The 15,627-nt window shown below is 40.5% G+C and overlaps 1 protein-coding gene across 1 annotated transcript in view; it reads left to right on the forward strand.

Annotated features, from left to right (window-relative positions):
• IQCH (IQ motif containing H) overlaps positions 1-15,627 on the forward strand; it is a 227,253-nt gene that overhangs the window by 118,710 nt on the left and 92,916 nt on the right. The window contains exons 11-12 of the mRNA XM_052646857.1: positions 6,171-6,254; positions 10,362-10,537. Coding sequence (XP_052502817.1) covers positions 6,171-6,254; positions 10,362-10,537 — 260 coding nt within the window. The remainder of the gene's footprint in view (positions 1-6,170; positions 6,255-10,361; positions 10,538-15,627) is intronic.

Consider the following 15,627-nt stretch of genomic DNA (forward strand, 5'->3'; position numbering starts at 1 on the left):
CTCCATTCGAGAATTTAAGTCTGGCTCAGCTGAGGTTAGGAAAAATAATAGTAACAACAATGATACTTACTGAATGCTTATTCTGAGCTCTAATTAGGGATCTCAATCACCCATCCCCCATCTTCCATTTAGAGGTGAAAGGAGTACGCTGTCTGGAGGGTGGTTCTTACTGGGAGTAAGGGAAAGTAGACAGTCGTAATAGTTTTCTCTTGCCCTCTGACCAGTCACCACAGCTTAGTGGCTGTTGTTTAGTCACTCAGTTGTGTCTGACTCTCTGCGACCCCATGGACTGCAGCCTGCCAGGCTTCCCTGCCCTTCACTATTCTCCCAGCCTTTGCTCAAACTCTTGTCCACTGAGTTGATGATGCCATCAACCATCTCATCCTCTGTCACCTGCTTCTCCTCCTACCCTCAGTCTTTCCCAGCATCAGGGTCTTTTCCAACGAGTCAGCTCTTCACATCAGGTGGCCAAAGTATTGGAGCTTCAGCTTCAGCATCAGTCCTTCCAATGAATATTCAGGACTCCTTTCCTTTAGGTTTGACTGGTTTGATCTGCTTGCAGTCCAAGGGACTCTCAAGACTCTTCTCCAGCACCACAGTTCAAAAACATCATGTGTTTGGTGCTCACCCCTCTTTATGGTCCAAATCTGACAACTGTGCATGACTATTGGAAAGCCATAGCTTTGACTCTGTGGACCATTGTCAGCAAAGTGATGTCTCTGCTTTTTAATACACTGTATAGGTTTGTCATAGCTTTTCTTACAAGGAGCAACTGTCTTTTCATTTCATGACTGCAGTCACCATCTGCAGTGATTTTGGAGCCCAAGAAAATAAAATCTGTCACTCTCTCTACTTTTCTCCATCTATCTGCCATGAAGTGATGGGACCAGAAAAAGAAATGCAAAAAAAAAAAAAAGGAAAAGAAATGCAAAAAAGAAAAATGGCTATCTGAGGAGGCCTTACAAGTAGCTGTGAAAAGAAGAGAAGCGAAAAGCAAAGGAGACAAGGAAAGATATACCCATGTGAATACAGAATTCCAAAGAATAGCAAGGAGAGATAAGAAAGCTTTCCTCAGTGATCAGTGCAAAGAAACAGAGGAAAACAATAGAATGGGAAAGACTAGAGATCTCTTCAAGAAAATTAGAGATACCAAGGGAACATTTCATGCAAAGATGGGCTCAATAAAGGACAGAAATGGTATGGACCTAACAGAAGCAGAAGATATTAAGAAGAGGTGGCAAGAATACACAGAAGAAGTGTGCAAAAAAGATCTTCATGACCCAGAGAATCATGATGGTGTGATCACTCACCTAGAGCAGACATCCTGGAATGTGAAGTCAAGTGGGCCTTGGGAAGCATCACACGAACAAAGCTGGTGGAGGTGATGGATTTTCAGTTGAGCTATTTCAAATCCTTAAAGATGATGCTATGAAAGTGCTGCACTCAATATGCCAGCAAATTTGGAAAACTCAGCAGTGGCCACATGACTGGAAAAGGTCAGTTTTCATTCCAATCTCAAAGAAAGGCAATGCCAAAGAATGTCCAACCTACTGCACAATTACACTCATCTCACACACTAGTGAAGTAATGCTCAAAATTCTCCAAGCCAGGCTTCAGCAATATATGAACTGTGAACTTCAAGATGTTCAAGCTGGTTTTAGAAAAGACAGAGGAACCAGAGATCAAATTGCCAACATCCACTGGATCATCAAGAGAGTTCCAGAAGAACATCTATTTCTGCTTTATTGACTATGCCAAAGCCTTTGACTGTGTGGATCACAATAAACTATGGAAAATTCTGAAAGAGATGGGAATACCAGACCACCTGACCTGCCTCTTGAGAAATCTGTATGCAGGTCAGGAAGCAAGAGTTAGAACTGGACATGGAACAACAGACTGGTTCCAAATAGGAAAAGGAGTCCATCAAGGCTGTATGTTGTCTCCCTGCTTATTTAACTTATATGCAGAGTACATCATGAGAAACACTGGGCTGGAAGAAGCACAAGCTGGAATCAAGGTTGCCGGGAGAAATATCAATAACCTCAGATATGCAGATGACACCACCCTTATGGCAGAAAGTGAAGAGGAACTAAAAAGCCTCTTGATGAAATTGAAAGAGGAGAATGAAAAAGTTGGCTTAAAGCTCAACATTCAGAAAACTAAGATCATGGCATCTGGCCCCATCACTTCATGGGAAATAGATGGGGAAACAGTGGCAGACTTTATTTTGGGGGGCTCCGAAATCACTACAGATGGTAACTGCAGCCTTGAAATTAAAAGACACTTACTCCTTGGAAGAAAAGTTATGACTAAACTAGACAGCATATTAAAAAGCAGAGATATTACTTGTCAACAAAGGTCCATCTAGTCAAGGCTATGATTTTTCCAGTAGTCATGCATGGATGTGAGTACTGGATTATAAAGAAAGCTGAGCACCGAAGAATTGATGCTTTTGAACTGTGGTGTTGGAGAAGACTCTTGAGAGTCCTTTGCACTGCATGGAGATCCAACCAGTTCATCATAAAGGAAATCAACCCTGAATGTTCACTGGAAGGACTGATGTTGAAGCTGAAACTCCAATACTTTGGCCACATGATGCAAAGAGCTGATCATTTTAAAAGACCCTGATGCTGGGAAAGATTGAAGGCAGGAGGAGAAGGGGACAACAGAGGATGAGATGGTTGGATGGCATCACCGACTCAAAGGACATGAATTTGAGTGAACTCCAGGAGTCGGTGATTGACAGGGAGGCCTGGCATGCTGCAGTCCATGGGGTCGCAAAGAGTCAGACCCAACTGAGCAACTGAAGTGAACTGAACTGATGGGACCATATCCCATGATCTTAGTTTTTAGAATGTTGAGTTTTAAGCCAGTTTTTTCACTTTGCTCTTTCAGCTTCATCAAGAGGCTGTTTAGTTCCTCTTTGCTTTCTGCCATAAGGGTGGTGTCATCTGCACAGCTGAGGTTATTGATATTTCTCCCAGCAATCTTGACTCCAGCTTGTGCTTCATCCAGCCCAGTATTTCTCATGATGTACTCTGCATATAAGTTAAATAAGCAGGGTGACAATATACAGCCTTGACGTACTCCTTTCCCAATCTGGAACCAGTCTGTTTTTCCATAACTGGTCCTAACTGTTGCTTCTTGACCTGCATACAGATTTCTCAAGAGGCAGGTAATGTCATCTGGTATTCCCGTATTTTTAAGAATTTTTACAGTTATTGTTTCCACAGCTTACTGGCTAAAACAAGCAACAAGCAACAGATCATTCCGCATGGGCAAGATACAATGCAAGGCACATTGCCATCATGCCTTGCTTCATAGTAATAATTTGTTGCTTCATAGTAATAATTCTGTAGTTGAGAAGTGTGAAAGGAGCTAAAATCAAGGTGTGGGCAGGGCTGCATTTGCTCGGAGGCTGTAGGGAAGGATTTGTTTTCTGACCCTTTCCAGCTTCTGGAGGCCACCCACCATGGAATGAGCAAGGAAGGCCCATGGCCCGCTTCCTCCATCTTTAAAGCCAGCAGTGTGGCTTCTCCATGCCTTTCTTCTGTAGTCACCTGTTCCAGTTTTAAGGTCCTTGTGATGGCATTGGGTCCAGCCAAATAATCTGAGAAAATCTCCGTATTTTAAGGTCAGCTGATTCGAAATCTTTATTCCATTTGCAGCTTTATTTCCCCTTTGCCATGTAACCGAGCATATTCCCAGGTTCTGGGGATTAGCACGGGCACAGCTTTGGAGGCCATTATTCTGCCTGACAGAGCAACTGAAAACAGAAGTGAGAAAGCTGGCAAGAGCTCGTTGCCCCTCTGGCGTTCTCTCCTCACACTGGGGGTCTTGTCTTCTCTCTCGCTTGACACACGCACATTTGTCACAAGAGTTAAAGATGTGGTATCTGAACTATATAATAATTTGTAAGTTTATGTTACCTTGGGAAAGAGACAAGGGCCTTACCCAAGTTTCCTTATCTGTAATGAAGAGGGTCGAAGTAGAAGGGTTCTCAAAACTCCTCTGGTGTTTCTAGTTGCATATCCATGACTTCGCAGATTGTATTCCAGAGTGTGATGTTTCATTGCCACTGGCCATGTCTGCTGAACTCCTCAGGTCCACAACATCGGTTCTGACAGTTTCCTGGTTAAGTCACTGTTGTATTTAATATATGCTGCCCACATCCATGAGGTCTTTTCAGCCCGTGTCAACATGTGTACTTTGCGGATGTACAAAACGTAAGAATAAATCTGACTTTTTAAAAAATCGCCTCCTAACTTCTGCTTTGCTGATGGCAATGTGCCTTGCCTTGTATCTTGCCCGTGTGGAATGATCTGTTGCTTGCGGCAGAATTTGCTTTTGCTGTTACAAGCTTCGGAAGTCCTCACACCTTGCAATTTTAAAATGCCTTCTGTTTCCACAGTAACTTACAGTTTACAGAATGTTTTCCTATCAGGTGCTCCATATGATCCTCTGTAGCAATGCCCTGAGACTGTTAAGAGACAGCTCTGTAATATGGGTGTATTTGTAGGGCTACCTGAGCAAACATTTTAGCTTGATCCTGCCTGACACTCTATATGCTCCTTGATCAGGGTCACAAAGGTACTGAGTAATCTGTTGGAAAACTGACCTCAAGTAATTGATTGAAGCACGGACTTACTCACATGCTGCATATGTGGCAAGAACGTGATCAGACATCCTTTATATTTTAAATTGGACATCATTTTAATGAGCCATCTCACACTGCCTTTTATCTTTACTTTGGAAAGCAAATGCGTTCGTAGAATGCTCTCAGGCACTTTTCTTAATCATACTTTATTCTCTAGGCATTTTCCTGCCTTCTTATAGTCTTGATAGATGATATTCACAATACGTCTTCCTAAACATTTATCTGAGTATAGACAGAATTATACATATGCAAAATCCCAAGAGTGACATTATTGCAACTGCACGTCAAGGTGGCATTGTTTGTAGCTGTCTATGTTAACTTTCATGTGTGGAAGAGTTCCCCAAATTATTTTAGAAATTAATAATTTTTCAAAAATAATTCAAACAGCCCTCTTGTCCTTCTGCCTTTTTAGTTCTTAAGCTCATCTGCGTAAAGCTAAAGGGAGACTTTTAGATGAATTGTAAACTCATTTAATTTCCAGACGTTGTCTAGTGTTTAAACACTAACATCAAAGCAAAGAGCCAATTATCAGAGTTCATTTGATCTGAAGCCCTGTTGCCTGAATTGCTATAGTTTTCCTTATGCTGAAAAGGAAATCTGTCACGTCTCGAAGATGTAGTATTTAAACTCACTTTATCTACAGCAGTTTAACTTGAAACATGTGTTTGGGCTCACTAACCACAAGGAGGCATTGAAGCATCTCTTCAAAATGTGAAAAGCAATTTTATTATTTTTTTAAAAGTTACACCTACAGTTGCTGAATTTTGTATAAACAAATATGCATATTTGTGAGTGTGCATGCCTTTTAAGTTCGTGTTTTGATCCACTTTTTAATTTTAACCCCTGAAGTAGCAGGAATTTTTCCTGCTATAGAAGATTTTGGGACAATAATTCACACGCCTTCTGCCGTTCCAGTGGACACCAAAGAAATGGTGGGGCTTTCATTGGTACTGACAAAGTACCTGCATTAACCTCTATTGCCCTTTAAAGTTAAAGTTCTTTTGACTGTGTGAGCAGAAGCATATTTCTTTAGTATTTAGAGTTATTTAAATACATAGTTGCAACAGCAAGGGTTTTGTCTGAAATCTGAGTATCAGTTGAGAATGATTCCAGGACATACTTCAAAATGTCACATCAGATGCATGGGTTAAAAAGGTAAAATATTTTTAAAATCTGGGCATAATGTTTTTACGTGCTCTTTTGAACATTCGTGTTAAATTGCCAAAATTTCCCCATGTTTCTGTGATCCTGATTCCCAGCAGCTTTGTTGGTATTGAAAAATATGAGCCTCTCTGTTGCAGAATATGCTGCCTAGCACATCCTCCATCCTCCAGAATAATGCTTAATCCCTCGAGGAGCAAGGACCTCATTGTTGGGAGCTGGACTGTTTCTGTAAGATGCTTCAGAGATGATTCCTTTCTGGAAATGTGGACTGTGACACTGAAATCCTCATGTGCCACTTTACCACATCAACTTGCTCTTTCTGAACTTTGACATCTGGTTTGCCTTTTAGGTTATTCCCAGCCTGTGCGACAAAATATTGCCGATTTCAACACACAGCAGAACACGCAGCTGGGGAGGCTGTGTGACATCTTAGGTATAGTAAATACTTTTACACAAATGGCTCTTCAGGATGTTTATCAATGAATGTTGATTAAATGTGTTTGTTTTCACTCTACAAAGAAAAGGCTTGTACTTTTCTTTGAAAAGTACTTCTACTTGTAGGGGAATTGAATGTTTCATTTTAAAGAACATATGTATAGTGAAGTCAGCTTGAATAAATGAGTGACATTTTAACCAATATACTTGGGTAATATTCTAATTCTCTTTGCTGCAGGATTGAATAAGGATTTCTCTCCTATAGCCCCAACTCTTCTTCTTTTACCAAATCTGGCAGTGAAGAAAGTCAACATTTTATATCTGTGTCAATATTGTCTATTATGAGGAATGAGTGGAAGGTATCAGAACTGTGGTTTTGCACATTGTGTTTTCATTATAAGAATAAGAGGGGAATGAAGATAGATTTAAAAGAAGCTTCTATTTAAATATATATCATCTGGTTATGAGAAAACAGAAAGTGCCTAGGGAAGGGAATTCTTAGAAACACAGACCTTGAGTGATAGAGACATCTTTGTAAAAGTCGAGTTATGGTATTGGTTTGGTCAGTTTTAAATCAGACACCAACCTGGGGCCCAGAAAGACGGATACAAGAATGTTATGGCTTTGTTTGACACTGTTTGAAATGAGGTTCAATGAATAAAAGTTTCAAAGCCTAAGCAGTAATATTGAATCAGTATGGGAGATCCTGGCCAGAAATTCAGGGTTAAACAAAAATTAGCCTTTTTTTAAAAAAATAAGTTTCCAAGTAAGAACTTCTTAGTATTGCTAAAACATAATCGCTTTGGCCCTTATTTAAGCAAAACAAGGAAGAATTTTAAATTATCAGTGACCAATTTAGCTGGCTCCCTGGAATGACATACTTTACATGATTCATATATATTTCAGCATCATTATTATTTTATAAATGCCATTTGGTAACAAAAATACATCAGTACTAGAAATTTACAGTGTCCTAAAATAATAATAGGGTAATTGCTTTAATCTATTATCTAGGCACTAATATTGTTTTTCAGCCTTACAAAAATTATTTTAATGACTTAAGATTGATTTATTGGTGCTGAGCTATTTCAACTAAAAACCTGACTGGGTGGAAACCACTGAAGTGCAGCAGAGGGCAGGCCTTGCTCTAATTTATTTGATTAATTTTTTTCTTTAGCTTTTTATATACCCTTCTGTATATTTATAGTCCAAACCATCACCAAAGAATTTCTTTACAAAGGATTCTCTTTATTAGAGAAAACTTAAACATATTAGGCTTCTATTTTAAATAACTCAATAATTCAGCCTGTGTGTACCTGCAATGGAAATGTGCTAATATGAACCTTTCTGAGAGATTGGAACCAAATGCCTTTTCTTTGTACACCATCTTCATGACATAGCAATGCAATCCCAAAACCCCTTCAAGAGAAGTAATAAAAGTTTAGAGATAAATAAGAAGATAGGAAAAGTACTTGCTTATGAAGTAAAAAATATAAAGAAACTAGGAAAACAAGTGGTAATTTGTGGAAGAATCAATGATTTCATTTTTTAAATTCTGTTAATTCCTAGTAAAGGGTGTTGATTTTTCTGCTTATTCAGGGGAAACAAAGGTAATCTGATCATACGTTAAGACTTGTTCAGATATTGGCTGTAAAGTCAGGGTATCAGGTGGGAGACCTCAGTGGCTAATGTTTTCAACTTCTAGATGAGTTTAAGCAAGAGAGTGACTGATACTGACTATTGACTAGCAATCAAAACAATTTCATCTTCTCATTAAGTCCTTTCCAAAATCACCAATTAATTTTGAATATTTGTCGATCCACAATCAAAGTGGATAATACTGGATGTTACTGTTAGTGATATAACATTCCTTTGCCCAAAATGAGCAGGAAAGGTAAAATTAACAACATGATTTCTTATTATCTGTAACCCAGAAATTTCTTCCCAAGAAAAATTTAGTTTTCTTGTGCTATGGAATCTTTATTATTTTTGTTGTTTGTTTTTGTGTCCTCTTTTTATACTTAAAAACCCCCACTAGTTTGGTTTTAAAAACCACTAGTTTGATAAGATACTACACATTTATTGAAAACACAAGATTTGTGATTACTAATTTGATCATTCAACAGTTGAATACAAGTTTTGTAACTTGTATCTCCTCAGTTAATTTATTTTGAGGCTCATGTGGCAATGTGCTTTTGACATTAAATAGGAGCCACTTAAGTATTTACATTTATGGAGCACTTACTCTGGGCCCACCTCTGGTCCAGTTCAGAAGACACTGCTTCTAGCCACAAAATGCTCTTTTCCAGAACAAATTTCTCCTGCATGTTGTGAATCTCACTATCGTGCATGACTTTCAACTTCTTGAGTCTCTCCATTCTCCCAGATCCCTTTGGTCAACTCACAAATATTTATTGAGTGACTCCTGCACAGTTGACATTGTACCAGGGCACGGGGGGATTTCTTTTAAAAGCATACACCTTACCTTTAAAGAGTTTGGAGAGACAAAATCAAAGGATTTGGAACAAGATGGAACAGCAGAGGACACTACTTCTTCGTGTTGCATCTTCAGGCACTGATGGAAAGGAGTGCGAGTGTGGAGGGCAAGGTGTAGACTCACTGTTAGCTGGCCCGGTCGGGGTGGACTTAGGGGCAGATTGGTGCATCTGTATTGTTAGTTGAGCACTTATGATGTGCTGGATACTGCACCAGGTGCGTTATGTAGGTGTGTACGTGTGTGTGTGTGTGTGTTCTTTCATTTCATACTCTCCCAAACTCTGTGCCCTGGGTGATTTGATTCTCTATTTACAAAGGAAGAAACCAATGCCTAGAAAGATTAAATAATGTACCCCAGCCTGCATGCAGCTGAGCAAGAATTTAATCAGTCTGTGCTCTGTATACTCTGCCAAACTGAACAGAAGTCTTAACATCCTCCCCTCTCCACCCTGCTTGATGAAGGAGACACTTTACAGTGCTTCCTCCCCTGACCTTTCCTGGGCACCTGTTCTGCATGTCCCGTGGATCTACCACCCTCCACCATGTTTTAGGGCTGTCCGGACACAACTGAGTGACTTCACTTTCACTTTTCACTTTCATGCATTGGAGAAGGAAATGGCAACCCACTCCAGTGTTCTTGCCTGGAGAATCCCAGGGACGGGGGAGCCTGGTGGGCTGCCGTCTATGGGGTCGCACAAAGTTGGACACGACTGAAGTGACTTAGCAGCAGCAGCAGTACATGTGAAATGTGGCTTCTCACAGGCAACATCTCAGTTGCTTTGATTCCTGTATTTCCTTTCGTGTCTAGCAAAGTGCTTTGTCCCTAGTGATCAGTCAATTATTTTACGAATGAATGAGTGACTCCATTGGCTGCTGATTTCCTGTCCATACTCACTAAAATATTCTGCAGCCTGGAGTGGGTAATCTCATTTCACTATTCCATTTGGATGGGAAATTTAATTAGGATTTCTTTCTATGCACATAATAAGAAGCACATCTTAAGAAGGAGAACAGTTAAATTAAGATAGTGTTTCCCTTAAACCAAGAATCACTAGATGTCCTATTTAAGTAATATAGTCCTCTTTGGGAATGGAGAAAGGAAAAGGTTGCTTTCCTGAAATAATCATTGCTATGGTCATAATCAGACCATTTATTTGGATAGAACAATCCCAAGTCCAAGCAGAATAAGAAATTGCAATTTCATCAGCTTTCTAAAGTTAATAGCTTGGTTTTATAATTTACTAAAGTTAATGGGATGAATTTTAAAAGCAGTATGCAGGTCCCATTGAGGTTAATGGGAGTTTGGGGGCTAAATCCCTATGTATTTATTTGAAAATACAATTCCATGGTATCTCTCAGTTCTCCTTCTGAAGGAATCATTGTGTATACTTTTTGGTAATGGTGTTGTCTTTTTTTTTTTAAGAGAAATGCTAAAGTTTAAAAAGTCCAGTTGAATTGCTAGGATCTGTGCAAAACCAATCTAAATTAACTTGAATGTGGCTTTTCGATATGCTCTTTATTTTAAACTGCACAACATCAATCCGATGCCAGAGTTCGTAATGTCATTTACCTTTATACCAGTAATTAACATTGCGCCTGTTGTTTTCAGATGCCAAAGTGAGCGTCATCTACATCTGCTCCCATCGAATGAATGACGAGTTACTGCTGTATTACAATAAAATCCTGAGTCTACAGGCAGCTGTCAAATCGGGGAACCTTGAGGACAGAAGTGACCTGCGGGACAGGTTCAAAATTATCACCCCTGAAGCTATAAACATCTTCACTGTGAGTTTGTCTTCTAATTACTACAGCTTCAGGGATGCAGTAAAATTAAATTGGAAATTTTATAACTTGCAACGCTCTGGTACACATCAGTGAAATATTATTGCAAGTTTAACAGCTTTACTGATTAGACTACTAGTTGGACTGTAGGAAATAAATATCCCAGTTTAACTTGCAGACTTGACTGAGCTACTGCTGCCCAGTCTCTCTGTAGCTGAAGCCTAATTGTAGCTATTGGGTTGTACCATCAAGCGGGTGAATTTATAACATCTACGGTTGCTTTTTCTTAATTTTGTGTGGAGAACACCAAGGCAGAGAAAGGCTGGGGCCTGCCTGTGGTCACAAGCCTAGTTAGGGACAGCCTTTAGATCAAGGCCACTGTTTTCTGATTTCCAAACTAGTATTCCTTGTTACAGGCATCCCTGGTGGCTCAGTGGTAAAGAATCTGCCTGCCAAGCAGGAGACACAAGTTTGATCCCTGGGTCCAGAAGATCCCCTGGAGAATGAAATGACAACCCATTCCAGTATTCTTGGCTGGGAAATCCCATGGGCAGAGGATCCTGGTGGGCTAGAGTCCACGGGGTCGCAAAAGAGTTGGACACAACTTAGTGACTAAAAACAAGAACAAATTCCTTGTGATTCCATGGGTTTTTTCCCTCCAGGGGAATTTGGTCTTATATACTGTATCACATGATTCATCATGAACAAGGTTCAGATTTTTTTTTAACTTTTTTAGAAACTGATTTTTAATGAGTGGAATGCATTCTGAGTGGAATCTTATCCCTAGACAAGAACTTTTGGGAAATTCATGGAAACATGATGGCAGCGTTTTTAGAATAAGGCAGTGCAAGAGATGGCATGAAATGAATTTCTCCATGTTTTAGCAAGAATTTAAGCTTTCCATGGTAAACAATCAATGTTTTAATACTTAATAGTCTATATACTTTTGAGGAGTGTCTGAATTTGCTGATAAAGATAACTTTCTTCATTCACAAATGCAATGCACCCAAATCAACTGTCGATCATCAGAGAAACCAATTGCATTGTTCATGTAGGAAGTATTATCGATGTATTGAGTTACTACCCATTGACACTTCAGATGCACGATTTGACCAAAATCATGGGGAGGGGACAGTGGGATCAAGGGATGCTATAGCATTTCTACTTTGCTTGTGTACTCAGTGAATTTTACTCTTCTACCAAATGGCCACCTGGTGCGAAGAACTGACTTATTGGCAAAGATCCTGATGCTGGGGAAGATTGAAGGCAAAAGGAGAAGAGGGTGGCAGAGGATGAGATGGCTGGATGACATCACTGACTCAATGGACATGAATTTGAGTAAATTCTGGGAGACAGTGAATGACCAGGTAGCCTAATGTTCTGCAGTTCATGGGGGTCACAAACAGTCAGACATGACTTAGCGAGACTGAACAACAACAACCACCAAAATGAGGATTTTGCTTTTTCATAATAGGATACCTCAATATTCCCATGAGAGCTCTCTGCCTAGCTCTATTTCATTGGCATCACTTGGCTGTGGAAGAGGTAGCAAGGGCAGGAGCAGGACGAGCAAGAGAAAAAGGGCCACTTTTGCCACTTACATATAATCTTAGAAACTTCCCAATATCTCCATCAATGCAAGGATTGCTTTGGTGCTTCCTAGTTATTCCCTATCCTCAGTGTCAGAGTTACTGTGGATATTGGGAAGCAAGAAGGAAAAGAACTACCATTCAGTTCAGTTCAGTCGCTCAGTCATGTCCAACTCTTTGCGACCCCATGAATCGCAGCACACCAGGCCTCCCTGTCCATCACCAACTCCTGGATTTCACTCAGACTCACGTCCATCGAGTCAGTGATGCCATCCAGCCATCTCATCTTCTGTCGTCCCCTTCTCCTCCTGCCCCAATCCCTCCCAGCATCAGAGTCTTTTCCAATGAGTCAACTCTTCACATGAGGTGGCCAAAGTACTGGAGTTTCAGCCTCAGCATCATTCCTTCCGAAGAAATCCCAGGGCTGATCTCCTTCAGAATGGACTGGTTGGATCTCCTTGCAGTCCAAGGGACTCTCAAGAGTCTTCTCCAACACCACAGTTCAAAAGCATCAATTCTTCAGCCCTCAGCCTTCTTCACAGTCCAACTCTCACATCCATACATGACCACTGGAAAAACCATAGCCTTGACTAGACAGACCTTAGTCAGCAAAGTAATGTCTCTGTTTTTGAATATGCTATCTAGGTTGGTCATAACTTTTCTTCCAAGGAGTAAGTGTCTTTTAATTTCATGGCTGAAATCACCATCTGCAGTAATTTTGGAGCCCCCAAAAATAAAGTCTGACACTGTTTCCCCATCTATTTCCTATGAAGTGATGGGACGAGATGCCATGATCTTCGTTTTCTGAATGTTGAGCTTTAAGCCAAGTTTTTCACTCTCCTCTTTCACTTTCATCAAGAGGCTTTTTAGTTCCTCTTCACTTTCTGCCATAAGGGTGGTGTCATCTGCATATCTGAGGTTATTGATATTTCTCCCAGCAATCTTGATTCCAGCTTGTGTTTCTTCCAGTCCAGCGTTTCTCATGATGTACTCTGCATATAAGTTAAATAAGCAGGGTGACAATATACAGCCTTGACGGACTCCTTTTCCTATTTGGAACCAGTCTGTTGTTCCATGTCCAGGTCTAACTCTTGCTTCCTGACCTGCAGACAGATTTCTCAAGAAGCAGGTCAGGTGGTCTGGTATTCCCATCTCTTTCAGAATTTTCCACAGTTTATTGTGATCCACACAGTCAAAGGCTTTGGCATAGTCAATAAAGCAGAAATAGATGTTTTCCTGGAACTCTCTTGCTTTTTTTATGATCCAGCAGATGTTGGCAATTTGATCTCTGGTTCCTCTGCCTTTTCTAAAACCAGCTTGAACATCAGGGAGTTCACGGTTCACGTATTGCTGAAGCCTGGCTTGGAGAATTTTGAGCATTACTTTACTAGCATGTGAGATGAGTGCAATTGTGCGGTAGTTTGAGCATTCTTTGGCATTGCCTTTCTTTGAGATTGGAATGAACACTGACCTTTTCCAGTCCTGTGGCCACTGCTGAGTTTTCCAAACTTGCTGGCATATTGAGTGCAGCCCTTTCACAGCATCATCTTTCAGGATTTGAAATAGCTCCACTGGAATTCCATCACCTCCACTAGCTTTGTTCGTAGTGATGCTTTCTACGGCTCACTTGACTTCACATTCCAGGATGTCTGGCTCTAGATGAGTGATCACACCATCGTGATTATCTTGGTCGTGAAGATCTTTTTTGTACAGTTCTTCTATGTATTCTTGCCACCTCTTCTTAATATTTTCTGCTTCTGTTAGGTCCAGACCATTTCTGTCCTTTATCGAGCCCATCTTTGCATGAAATGTTCCCTTGGTATCTCTAATTTTCTTCAAGAGATCTCTAGTCTTTCCCATTCTGTTGTTTTCCTCTATTTCTTTGCATTGATCACTAAAGAAGGCTTTCTTATCTCTTCTTGCTATTCTTTGGAAGTCTGCATTCAGATGGGTATATCTTTCCTTTTCTCCTTTGCTTTTTGCCTCTCTTCTTTTCACAGCTATTTGTAAGGCCTCCTCAGACAACCATTTTGCTTTTTTTCATTTCTTTTCCATGGGGATGGTCTTGATCCCTGTCTCCTGTACAATGTCACGAATCTCCGTCCATAGTTCATCAGGCACTCTATCTATCAGATCTAGGCCCTTAAATCTGTTTCTCACTTCCACTGTATAATCATAAGGGATTTGCTTTAGGTCATACCTGAATGGTCTAGCGGTTTTCCCTACTTTCTTCAATTTGAATCTGAATTTGGTAATAAGGAGTTCATGATCTGAGCCACAGTCAGCTCCTGGTCTTGTATAGAGCTTCTCCATCTTTGGCTGCAAAGAATATAATCAGTCTGATTTCAGTGTTGACCATCTGGTGATGTCCATGTGTAGAGTCTTCTCTTGTGTTGTTGGAAGAGGGTGTTTGCTATGACCAGTGCATTTTCTCGGCAAAACTCTTATTAGTCTTTGCCCTGCTTCATTCCGCATTCCAAGGCCAAATTTGCCTGTTACTCCAGATTTCTCTTGACTTCCTACTTTTGCATTCCAGTCCCCTATAATGAAAAGGACATCTTTTTTGGGTGTTAGTTCTAAAAGGTCTTGTAGGTCTTCATAGAACCGTTCAACTTCAGCTTCTTCAGCATTACTGGTTGGGGCATAGACTTGGATTACTGTGATATTGAATGGTTTGCCTTGGAAACGAACAGAGATCATTCTGTCGTTTTTGAGATTGCATCTAAGTACTGCATTTCGGACTCTTTTGTTGACCATGATGGCTACTCCATTTCTTCTGAGGGATTCCTGCCCTCAGTAGTAGATATAATGGTCATCTGAGTTACATTCACCCATTCCAGTCCATTTTAGTTCGCTGATTTCTAGAATGTTGACATTCACTCTTGCCATCTGTTGTTTGACCACTTCCAATTTGCCTTGATTCATGGACCTGATATTCCAGGTTCCTATGCAATATTGCTCTTTACAGCATCGGACCTTGCTTCTATCACCAGTCACATCCACAGCTGCGTATTGTTTTTACTTTGGCTCCATCCCTTCATTCTTTCTGGAGTTATTTCTCCACTGATCTCCAGTAGCGTGTTGGGCACCTACTAACCTGGGGAGTTTCTCTTTCAGTATCCTATCATTTTGCCTTTTCATACTGTTCATGGGGTTCTAAAGGCAAGAATACTGAAGTGGTTTGCCATTTCCTTCTCCAGTGGACCACATTCCTGGACATGGACAGGATTGACAGATTGATAGCTCTGTCTCGATTCCGTGGTGGTGCATGGACATTCTTGGTGGAGTGATTTGTCTAGTTAATTCCGATAACGAACTACCGTCAGTGTGTGGTTAATTTCCTGATTTTCTCCATCCAGAAACTGGAGCTAATATCTGATAGCTGCTAATAAGCAGTTTCCATATATCTGGAATGCCAGTATACACTGAAGAAGCGTGGAATGGGGAAGGGGCACTAGATTTGGGGAAAGGAGAGCGAGTAAACAGCTAACATTTATCAAATGC

The sequence above is a fragment of the Budorcas taxicolor genome, chromosome 10 (assembly GCF_023091745.1).
Source record: "Budorcas taxicolor isolate Tak-1 chromosome 10, Takin1.1, whole genome shotgun sequence".
NCBI classification, from domain to species: Eukaryota; Metazoa; Chordata; class Mammalia; order Artiodactyla; family Bovidae; genus Budorcas; species Budorcas taxicolor.